Source organism: Alligator sinensis, unplaced genomic scaffold, assembly GCF_000455745.1.
Source record: "Alligator sinensis unplaced genomic scaffold, ASM45574v1 scaffold60_1, whole genome shotgun sequence".
Lineage (NCBI taxonomy): Eukaryota > Metazoa > Chordata > Crocodylia > Alligatoridae > Alligator > Alligator sinensis.
This window is the reverse complement of record NW_005841858.1, coordinates 2,325,886-2,337,874: the sequence shown is the minus strand read 5'-3', so window position 1 is coordinate 2,337,874 and position 11,989 is coordinate 2,325,886. Positions and strand designations below refer to the sequence as shown.

Here is an 11,989-nt window from a genome sequence, read left to right as displayed (position 1 = left end):
AGTAATGCCTGCAAAAGTGGACATTTAGATCGACCTAACCCTGATTAGGGTAATCTAAATGTAACACTGACATGTATACTCACTGACTGTTCCGTCTCCTCTTTCTTTAATCCAGAACCTGAGCACAGATATTTTGTGCTGAAGCACATACCCCTCTGCACAAACCACGGCAGCCATTTTTGTGTCTCTAGGGAGAGCAGGATTTGCTCTATAATGTACAGAAGATTTTGTGAATGTTCAGCTTCATCAACAGACACAAAGGGCAGTTCCTGGGTACAAACAGAAGAGCAGCTCCCCATTGCAATTCACAGTACTTTGCAGGAAGCACTATGAATTGCAATGATCCTCTGGACCCAACAGAAGTTCACTGCTGGGGCCAGGATTTGGGGATTCTGGCTGCTTGCTGCAAGCCTGAAGCCTGGTCTCCATAGCAACACCATTCCCCCCTTCTAGCAACACCATTCCCCACTCCCAGCCCCTATGCTGTTTTCAGAATGGGAGGGGGGAAAGGCAGCAGAGGAAGCTCATTCTTGGGGTTCCCCAGCCAGCGCTGGAGGATGGGGTATGTGGACCAGTGCCCCCCACCTTGGGAGACAGGGGGACTCCAATCCACCTGTCCTACCCTCCAGCAACAGCTGAGAACACCCCAAACCAAATTCCCTCCGCTCCCTTTCCCTCCTCCTATTCTGAAAACAGTGACAGGTTGGGAACTCTGCAGACACAAGTTACAGAACGTGCTCTGTTTTGGAGTGTGTTTATCTGAACCCTCATGCAACAAGGGTTCAGATTTTCATGGGGCTGAGCCCTTTAAAGCGGTCTGCAACCATACACTCCTGTGTGGTCATCACTGTAGACTGCTTTCTGGGGCCAAATCAGGCAAAAATGGTAACTTCCCCCTAGCTCCCTGTGAAACAGTCTCAAACTTTGCTAAAGAGAAATGCTAGCAGAATCTTTATAAATCTTTGAAAGTGAGCCATGTGATCATGATTAATAGTACAAAGTCGTATTCCTTCTTTCTGAATAAACTGAAAAATCTATTAAAATACCATTGTATAGATTTTTTATTCTACTACTGACATTGTGTTTAGTAGGATTCAGGTAAGAAAAGCATTTGCTATCACTGACTGTTGAACTCAGTCTCTGGATGCTTTTATAGCCAAATTAATAAGGTGTTTGAAATACCAGCATTTAGGAAGGGATCTGTAGATCAGAGCTCTAGTGAAATGTTTTGGATTTTTTCTACAGCTCTGTTGCATTATGCAGTCCCTACTTACTAGAAGCATGCTAAATAAAATAACTGTTATTTTCTCCTGGTGGTTAGGAATAACCCGGTTAGGTTCCTATGTAGCCCTTATTAAAGAGTCATGAAACACACTGGCAGTCTTCACTGCAGGTATTTTAATTATTATTTGCTCTTTAAAGATTTCCCAAGGCTTCCTATTACTTTTCTTCTAAATCTTCTAATCCTGATAAGAAGTTCCAAGGAAACAATAAAGACAGACTGCAGCAGATGTCACGTACTGGGACACACTCAAGTATCACTGCCTCAGGCAGTAACGTAAGGTGCAGCACTTTCCTAGACCTTCTGATCAGTAGAAGGTAACTAAAACCCCCAAATCTGAGCTTTTAAGGGAATTTTACTGGAGGTTGGAGAAACAGGAAGATTAGTCTGGTGAGCCTAAGGCAAAGCTAAATGTAACATGGAAGGAAACTGTTCAGGGAGAAGAGCAAGAAACACATTAATAACAAGTGACTGTAAGGTAGTATGGCTCTGGAGTAGTGATCAGGTGTGTGAAGCTAAGAGGAGATGGGTTCCTCATGCTGTTTGGATTATCTCCTACTTATATACTTATTTATACTGCTGTCCTTAACAGTGCATCTGATTGACTCATAATCAGTCATTGGTTTCATTCTCACAATACTCTTATGAGATAAGGAGGGAATTCTACCCATTTTACAGTCATCACTAGGCAGATTAAATGACTTGCCCAGGGTTACAGAGAAAGTCTGTGGCAGAGCTGTGAACTGAAGCTGCATCTTTGGAGTTCCAGTCTGGTATTCTGTCTTAGCCCACCCTTCCTACTCTACCCATGCACCCTTGTTTCAGTTGTTCCATTGTCCATTTAGGACAGGGGTGGGCAAAATGTGGCCCGCAGGCTGGATGTGGCCCACAAGGCGATTCTATTTGGCCCACGGGGCCCCTAAAAAAATTAGAAAATTAATATTTATCTGTCCCTGGCTACCTGTCATGTGACCTTCAATGGCTCGCCAAAACTCAGTAAGCAGCCCTCCGCCCAGAATAATTGCCCATCCCTGATTTAGGATCTAGTACAGGAATTGGAGCACTGGGGAGAGGTAAATAAATAATAATAATAAAAAAAAAATTAGTAGCAACCAGTTTGTGGGAACAGGCAAGAAATTGTCTATATGACCTCATTTGAGCCAGCTGTTAAGCTAACACTGTCAGTTATTTCTGGACACAAAAAAGGAAAGTTTGTTTTATAAATCTGGCCCTTTACGTCAAGTTTCAGCTGGAGCTTTAAGCTCTGAAGCTGTGAAAATAAAGGGCTATTTTAGAAATGCTGACAGACCCTAAACCGGCAGCACACTGAATGGTGATGCTATAGAATTAGAGCTTAAGATCAAAAAAAAAAATCACACAGTTGAGCTCTTATGCCAGGCATCCCAGGCAATGATAAGGCTTGCAGGGAGCTGAACAGAGGCTCTAAAGAAAAGAATGACAGACTGACACAATATCAATGATTTAGTTTCTCTTTTTATGTAAAGATAGGACTATGTGTGAGAGTGTCAAAAAGCTGGTTGAAGTCTCTGTTTGAAGAGGTTTCTTTAAACTGTAACAGCATATTTTGAACAGTTTCAAAATACAGTCAAAGGTCCTACACTAGTTTGTGTTCTGCTTAAATTTGGATAGAGCCAATATTGAAATAAAAAGGGAGTTAGGAGTTGTGGGGGGAAATAGGAAAGGCAGCCAAGCTACAGCCTTTTCAAAAGCCTTCCTTTTTTCTCATATGTTGTGGATGGATGGATGCAGAAATGCTTTATTCACTTAAAAAAATTGAAAAATGATGCACCAGATTGCAATTTTCCAAGCCAAGCATCACAACTAAAATAGTTTTCAAGGAAAAAAACTTGCTGAGTTCCCAAGAACATTAGCTAAGCAGATGGACAGATTCTCCAGCATAAGTGGGCTAAAGCATTTCTGGGACTAAAAGAGCAAGGCATTTTTCAATTGTTTGTCAGGCCATTTCTCACACAGAATGCAATCAAATAACTAGGTAAATTTAACTGGTTATAACAGTATTTAAATATAAAAGAAAAAGAGCCAATAGTTTTCAAGAACGCTCTGTCTGAACAGCATTAGTTCAAACCAGGTTCCATCTATACGGGCAGTCAGCAAATGGGGCATCCATACAGGAACTGAGTGCATGTGCAGCCTGATTTCCATTATAGTTCCCATACAATGAAACTGGGAGACAACAGCTGGCCACCTTTAGCATTGACTTCCACCTACCATTTGCTTTCGGTCTCTTTGATTTCACCCTGATGCCTCCATCCCATTTAAAACAGAAACGAAATAACATCTTCAATGGGCAAAAATGACAGCTCCATTTGTGCTTCTAGTGATGCCAGAGGTAACACTATAATGAACTTTACTGGTACTGTACCACCACTGGATCCTAATGCTTTAAAAGATCCCAGAGTGACTTCATTTTGAAGAAATTTTACATTTTAAATTCTGAGCTCATCTTTGATCTGGAAGGGATTCAAAAACATGTCATTTGATAAGAAGCGGGCTCCTCTCCCACCCCCACCTCTCTGTCACACAAATAATCTCAGTCTCTCTCTTTTACATAATCCACTGACAGGATCATTCTCTTCAGCTGCCTAAAATCAAAAACTGCTTAGAAGTCGTAGGAGGCAAAGCACTCTGGTTATTGGAGTATTGAAAAATGATACTATGAAATATGTATGACAACCTTCAGGGCTCGGTCCTTGGACGTGTACTCTTCAATGTTTCCATCAGTGACTTGAATGTGGGTGTGAAGTGTACACTGTCCAAGTTTACGGATGATACTAAATTGTAGGCTGAAGTGCACGCTGCGGAGGGTAGGGAATGATTGCAGGCAGACCTGGACAGCTTGGAAAAGTGGGCAGAACACAATAGGATGCAGTATAACACAGAGTGCTGCACCTAGGGCGCCAAAATATCCAGCACACCTACTGGCTGGGAAGTGATCCTCTCACCAGCACAGAAGCAGAAAGGGATCTCGGAGTCACAGTGAACTCCAAGATGGACATGAGTCGTCAGTGTGATGACATCATCAGCAAAGCTAACTGCACTTTATTATGCATCAGCAGACCCCAGCACTCTTTTCTGCCCAGGCAGGGGGTCAGACTTGATGATCTGTTGAGGTCCCTTCTGACCCTAGCATCTATGAACCCTGCCAGCTAGATCTTTAAAGTTACCTAGTTTCTGTATAGGGTTAAAGGAAAAAGGGGTGGTGTAGTTATTTTTAATAAAAAAGCAAGAGGCCTCTTAACTAACATGTAATTTTAAACAACATTTAAGTCTTGTCAGCACTGACACAACTGACGTAGGAATAAACTGGGGAGAACAAGAAGCTTTAACCTTGAGTACCAGGGAATTAAGAACCAGGCACCATTCCCATTAAACTCAATGGAACCACTCATTGTGGTTCCAGTGGGAGGTGGAACACACTCTACTTTTTATAATAATGTGGAGGAGTCCGTGTGCATTATATATGAACTCCATTATCATCCAGATGTGTCTTCTCAGGTTGAGAGTAATCATTGTGTCTATTCACCAATGTCAAAAATCATTCCTAACAACTTGATCATACCTTTCTCCAAATTTTGTTCCTTTCCTTCTCATCAAGAAGATGAGTTTCTTATGGTTTCCATTATGGTTGTATTTTGGACTATAAACAAGGATTTAATGATAAGGATAACCAGCTTGATGTTCGCAAGGGGGGCTCAAATCCTTCAGTCCTTGTTTAGACATTATACAGTCAAAACTGGTATGGAAGTCATTGGCAGCTGTGCCAGAACACTGTAGAATTCAGCCTCAAGTATCAGAATTCTATCTAGAAATCTAAAACATAAATATCTCCCAAGGGGCCTTCTTTCTGAGGCTGTGTGGGTGCTTGTGTGGGGTGGAAGAGTGATGAAATCATCATTTGTATGCTACAGATGCATAAGAAATGAGTGTTCAGAAAACCCAGCAAAAACAACTGCTAAATCCAGCACTTACAGTTCTTATAGGAAGTTGATTTTTTTAAATGTTCTATGGTCACTGGAATCTACAAACAGACTTGCTTTATAAGTATGTATGTATGAGGGAAACTAAGGCAGGGAGGTAAAGTGATTTGGCAAAGGCCACATAGTAAAAATATTGGTACTGCTTGGGCCAGAATGCAGGAACAGCAGACTCCAGGCTAGAGACAGAAGGTACACGTAAACTGGTTTAAGGTGTAACTGGTCAGAAACTGGTTTAAACTTGTAACAGAACAGAAGCTCATGCACATAAACTGGTTTCAAAATGGCTGAAACTGGCTTAAGATAAATATGGTTGAATTTACTATCAGACTCAACTGATTTTGGTCAAACCAGTTAATGAAACTTCTGTCTCAGATCCCTTCCTGGTTCAAGTTAAATCACAGTCCCCCAGCATCCCAGCAAGCTTTGCAGCCCTGGGCTAGGCTGTGCTATCTGCTCCAGAGAGCAGTGCTGGCCCTGCCCCTCTGCTCCCTAGCTGGAGCAGTGAGGACTGGCTGACAAGGGGATGGGGGGGGCAAGCCCAGCTGGGGATGCAATCAGGTCTGCAGAGTATGGGGGGAGGGATTGCCCCTCCCCCCAGGCAAATCCCAGCTTGGGTCTGGGGCCAGGGAGGCCCCTGCTCAAACTTATTGCTGGCTGCAACTGTGGACTACAAGTCCTAGAGGCACCTGGAAGTGTGAAGAGGAAGTGATGAGCAACCCTGCAGAGTCCTGCTGCTGTAATTCTGGACTGCAAATCCCAGAGACTTCGGGGGCAGCAGGAAGAGGAAGTGAGCACACAGCCAGAGAGCCATGCTCCAGTGCTTCCTGGCTTCTGGCCTGAGCCACTGCAGGCATGTGGCTGCATTTTCTGAGTCAAAGATAAATGTCTGTTTACTTCTGTTTCAATTTAATCTGTGCAGTTTAGATTAACCGCAAAGACTGAATTGATTCACTCTCGAGCTTTTTGACTGTCTGTACTTAGCTCTTAACTGTGTTGGTTCCATGAGCCGGTGCTTACGCCTCTTACTTTGCATACTGAGCCAACAGTTATAAAAGGATGCATTGTATTGAAGACAGGTGTATTTTTGTTTGTTTGTTTGTTTGTTTCAGTTTTGCTTGTGAGATGCCAGATCATTACTTGCCTGTTATCTCCACTGTGGTCAACAGGAGGTTTGTGTACATGATAAGAAGTACCTAAAGTCAGTCCCTAGTTTCAGACAGCAGAATGACCACAATCCAGCAACTGCTAGCTCTAGTAAGCCCTGGTTACCCAGCCTTCTCTTAAATGAAGCACAACCAGCAATAGCCTGACCAGCCACACTGTGATATCATTCTCCTAGAGGGAAGTACATGTGGGAATTTGCCACAGTAGAAATTAATCAGTATGTTTCTGACTCCGCAATGTTATTTACAGAATGATTGTTTGTATTGCCTGCATATTTAAGGCTCACGTATATAGAAAAAGACCTGTGATAATATCCAATGGTCTTTCTGAAAGTTGGCTTTCAACTAACTAGTCACAAAGATAAATTATTTAGAACTAGTGGGGTTTTTCTGACTCAGCCAGGTGCTCTGTAGATACTGGGCAGTATTTTTTAAGCAATTCTAAACTACTTAATAACAAGTTGCATCTGACTGACTGCATTTTGAAGTTTCCATATAGCCCTTCATATGGAGCCCTATAAATCCCAAGCCCCCTCCTGTGCCATTTCTAGCAAAACTGCACAAGCCTTATTTAAGTTCAGTTCTGTCCACAAACACAAATACACAAATGTAAGTAGCTTTGAAAAGTCAACCTAGATTTACACCAGCTTAAAATGAGAAAATAATTTGGTCTTAATTCAGTCCCTTTTATCATTAAATGTTACCACAAACACATCATACTTTCATTTGTTCCCCAAAGGTGAAAACTCATTGTGCCAGCCATACTATATTTTTGCACAAAAGCTTTGTTGATTACAGTTGGACAAGATGGACAGAACCTGTACACTGTATCATTTCCTTTCCACGAGTCAAGTCATTGCAATACTGAACAGACAGGATCAAAGCCTGGCAGAATAGACATACTGATAAGAAAGCAAAAGCATACACATTCAATTATAAATATACTTATTTTTTCAAATGAAAGTAACTCTCAAGTCCTGTATCAGCTGTCACGGGGCACATTTCCAAATACAGCAGACTCAATATTTGAGCAAGAGTAAAAGCCACAGTCATTCATTTCATTCTTGTACATTTCAATTTTACAAGGAACATCTAGGAACGTGCTTGTGATTTTATTTGCATTTCACTTAAAAATAAGTTGTCCCCCCCACCCTCATTTCATCTGACTTCCTAAGTGAGGAAAAGTCTTCAGGTGATCATTCAAATACTACTACTAAAAAGAAACAGATGCTTCCTCCCAACATTCTGTGAAATTAACTTTTTCAGTACTTAATTTTGAATATAGTTTGTTAATTCAGTCTTTCTAAATATACATACTAATAAGCACTATAACAAAACACTTTTTAAAGACTCTACACGTATAATGGTGCAAGTTCATGTATATGTTTGATATCATAAATATAAATATATATTTTTCAAAATGTATAAAATCACAAATGCACAATATGCTCACAAAAATACCAGTTCTCAAATAAACCTAAATATCTCTAGATTTCTGGTAGGATTAACTCCTTAGTGTTTTTAAGGCAACATATTTATCATTTCTTTAAAAAAAATATGTTTGGGGTATTTTTATTTTTATTTTGAAAAAGGGAGTTCTTTATAAACAGCATCCCTCCAAGGAAGAGAGGGATGACACTGAAACATTATGAACAATGAATATTGTACCCATACCTATATTTCATGCCAGTCTGCTTTGCAGTGGATTCTTTTAAAGAGATATGGTGCTGAGGGGTAAATGTTCCCAAACTGCGAGCAATAATAGCCACTGTCCGGAATTTTGCCCGGGCTGCATTCACTACATTTGGGGTAGTGGTGCTCTGTTTGCTCATAAGTCTGTCTTCACCATTTCGACTCTTCAAGTTATGTTCCGTGCAAGCTATGGAGACTTGCATTGCTTCCTCAATAAACCTTATTCACAATCCAAACCTTAGACAGCAGGCAAAGCTTCCCAGAGCCTAAAAACAGGGCTATAGGGTACTGAATGGCTTGATATTTCAGTCCAAAATGCTGCTAAAGGAGTCTTCAAAGCTGCACTCCCAAGATGACAAAGTAGCAGAAACAGCAGTGGTAGCTGATGCAGGACAGAGAACAGGACTGTGTCCCTAGGATACAAGTAAATGATAAGCTCCAAACTTGGTGAAGCAGGCAGAAGAGGAGACAACTCGGTTTTCAAATCTTCCTTTGCAGCAGTTTCTACTGCTTAGACAAAAACATCCATGTAGTCAAGTGCTTTCAGAAATATAAAGCTGTACCTTCATGATTAACCATAAGAAGCAACATCCACTCCGTCTTGATGCAGGCTTGTCTCTGGTTGCTGGTTTTAAATCAATGCAGGCATACTGCAAGATGTGTCTTGAACACCCTCTGGACCATGAAATGCTGAACAGGCAAGCTTTGGAACTGAAGAACCATCTAATCATAAGCAAATCTGTACAGATCACAAATATCTATCTATTCTCCTTGTGAGAAGCAGCAAAATACTATAGCTTATCGGGACCCTTTTCAGACATTCTTAGTTTAAATCCCTGTAAAGATGAAGCTGACAGTCTGCACCAATATGGTTTTGCAGCTGCTCTGTGGAACATGCAGAGCTCCATTTAAGAATCTTGCAGAAAGCATGAGAATGGTTGCTTTTTCTTTTGTGTGCAAAATAAAGACAGGCCCTTTTAAGCAGATTCCTCCTGTAAAAATAATTGGTAGCACTGCCAAGCAAGAAGAGGACCCCTCATAGTGGTTAAAATGGTCTAATTATAAAAATAAGGAAGGGGGGTGGGAAATGCTGTCCTACAGTGTGCTGATAAATTAACACATTAATCTCTTGTGCTTAACATGCTGAGATACTGCTTTAAATCCCAACATTGTCAATAGTGCCAGGGTTAATCTCTTCTTTGTACAACATTCCCAGTTAAATTAGCTACCGTGCAAAACTCTTGGAACCAAATCTCACTCATAACTTGCTGCAATCATGTTATAGTTCAACTAGGAAAGACGAACACAAAGCTGACAAGTCGTCATGCATCTACCACTGTTACCCATCCACATTTTCAATAAATGGGGAGGGAGGGGAAATTTTATATAATGATATATAAGCCCACAGATGGAAGATGTGTACACACTGGATGGCTTGCAGGCATAGGTCCTAGTGTAGGCACATAAAACCTAATTTTGGAATTGCACAGGAATCTCCTCAGGGTGCTCTGCTGTTTAGGACTAAGACAGATCAGAAAAGTATAAAGCAGTGGCAGGGATAGAGGCAGTTTTTACTTAGTTCTCAGCTTCCAGTCACTCAAGTTTAAGAGTCAACATCTGGAGGCTTAAGATGTGTGTATGTGAGACAGGCAAATAAATACTGCTGGAGTTGGAAGCTCAGATACCATGGTGATGAGTACAGTGTACAAACACAAACTGATATAGATAAAAGGTGGGAGAGAGGTTGGCTGTCATGTGGTTGCAAGGCACAAGGACATTGGGATGAGGATGGTTGTAGGAGACAGGGCAAGATTCTGGAAGGGGAAGCTAGAAACCAAGAGCACCATTGCAGCTCTGAACTCCGAGGTAGGTAAGTGAGAGGAACAGGGCAGGTAAAGGGAGAGAGAACTGGTGGAATGAGTTAGGAAGTCACAGTGGCATGTCTTTGGCCTAGCACATCTTCAAGGATTGAACAGGGAAAACAATAAATAGCAGAGATTTCCAAGATCTAATCAGGCTTTGCCTTCAAATGCCTACCCACTCCAGACGCAAAAACAATGTGTTGGAATACCGACACTGCTCCCCATGGGTTGCATGTTTTTCACAGGAGTGTACTTGACTTCTCTGCAGGCTACTGCTGCAGGTGCTGTGTTGCAGAAGTGTGTAGGTCTCTGACTGCACACTGCCCTGAAGGACAAGTGCTGCAGGTGGCCCAGGCTCTGGGGCGTTCAGGCTCTGTACCATGCTGGGCACCTCAGAACACTTGCACCTTTGTGATTTCCTTTACTAAGGTTGCCCGGAGCCTAAATACATGCTTGGGGGTAGGCGGGGCCATTTGAATTAGATTGGTTCCTGGAAAGCCACTTTAAAAGGACTCACCGTCACACATATTAAGCCCCTCCATATTTCAAAATGGCCATGGGGATGCTTTAACAAGACCTCATTCAACAAGATTTAGTCAAAGTGCTCCCATGGCCATTTTGAAATGGGGCGGTGGGGAGCTTAATACATGTGACAGTGAGGTAATGCTGGAGCATTCTAATCAGAATGGATCTAATTAGAATGCAAACGAGAACATCTATAGGCAGTCAGAAGTTGCAAGTATTCTCAGCTTAGTTACTATCATTTACAGATAAATCATGCAGTTCCCCACTTAGCCCCTGGCGGGAAACCCAGGCTAGAGAGGTAGAGATTAACAAGGTCCCAGTAGATTTATCTCCATTTGCCTGAAGGTCACTGCTTTATATCCTGGTGCCAAGGTAACCGCTCCCTCCCCACTCCACCCTGCCCCATCAGCAACAGGTTCTCTCCCCACTACCTGCAACCAGCCCAGTTTAGCTTCCTGTGCCCAGTTGTTTCACCTGGATTCATGCAGCCTTTCTCCCAAATCCGTTTCCTTCTGACCTATTTATTGCAGGTCTCTTCATTCTTGCGTTGGAAGGATTATGGAGCCCTCTACTGGCCAGATATTGACTCTAGTGTTATAAAATAAGATATTTGTTACCATACCAGCATGCACACCAGCTGATCTGCTGAGGTTTCGCCTTTCTTCCTTCACACTTTGCTTGCCTTTGTTGACTCTACTGGACTCCGCTCACAACCCAAGCTCCACCCACTCATCTGATGCCCCCCATCCCCCAAACCCCCCAAACAGTTCTATTAGATCAGGCAGCTCTGCACAACATGATTATCCCTCCTTTTTCTTATGTACCTTGAGCAGCAGGGAAATAATTAGTATTGGGCTCTGATAACTAGTACCATCTCTCCAGCAAAGAGGTAGAAGGAACATTTCAAATTAATATCTGTTTTCTCAGGACAAAGGGAAACTCCAGTATATATCTCTGCACCCAATAGCACTCGTATCATATCTTCAAAATTATATTCCCACCCATAAGGGCTAGCCACATAAAAAAAAGAGAGAGAGGGAAAAACAAAACAAAACAAAAACAGACTGGAGCGTACGCAGATCTCAGTGAGCTGCCGTAAGCCAGCCAAATTCAACCCTATCACAACTTGTACTGTACTCACTTTGGAGTGTAGCAATTAAAATACAGTGTCCAAGAATTGCCTTTTAATAAATCATTCAGGCCTTTTGGTTAATGGATCCCTATATATTCAGCCTAGGAGAATGCAGTTTGCCAGGTGCTCCTGGACATAGGTATGGCAAGGCCTGTAGAGGTGGTAACCAGAAATGCTTAGCAATCTCAGGCAAAATTGTTTCATCAGAAAATATTGATTTATCAAAACAGCTGCTTTGCAGAAAATGTCTCCATTTTGATTAACTTCTTTTGAAACAGAAAACTGCAATGGAAATCTTGCTGGGGTTTCAGCCA

The 11,989-nt window shown here is 41.9% G+C and overlaps 1 protein-coding gene across 6 annotated transcripts in view; it reads right to left on the bottom strand.

The window, feature by feature from the left end:
• KCNAB1 (potassium voltage-gated channel subfamily A member regulatory beta subunit 1) overlaps positions 1-11,989 on the bottom strand; it is a 316,380-nt gene that overhangs the window by 230,496 nt on the left and 73,895 nt on the right. For 2 of the 6 annotated variants that reach the window (XM_006016464.2, XM_014524503.2), the window contains exon 1: positions 8,139-8,894. The exons of the other annotated variants lie outside the window; for them this stretch is intronic. In XM_006016464.2, the coding sequence (XP_006016526.1) occupies positions 8,139-8,359 (221 nt within the window). In that variant the 5' untranslated portion in view covers positions 8,360-8,894. Of the gene's footprint in view, positions 1-8,138; positions 8,895-11,989 lie in introns of those variants that run through there. 6 annotated transcript variants of the gene reach the window in all.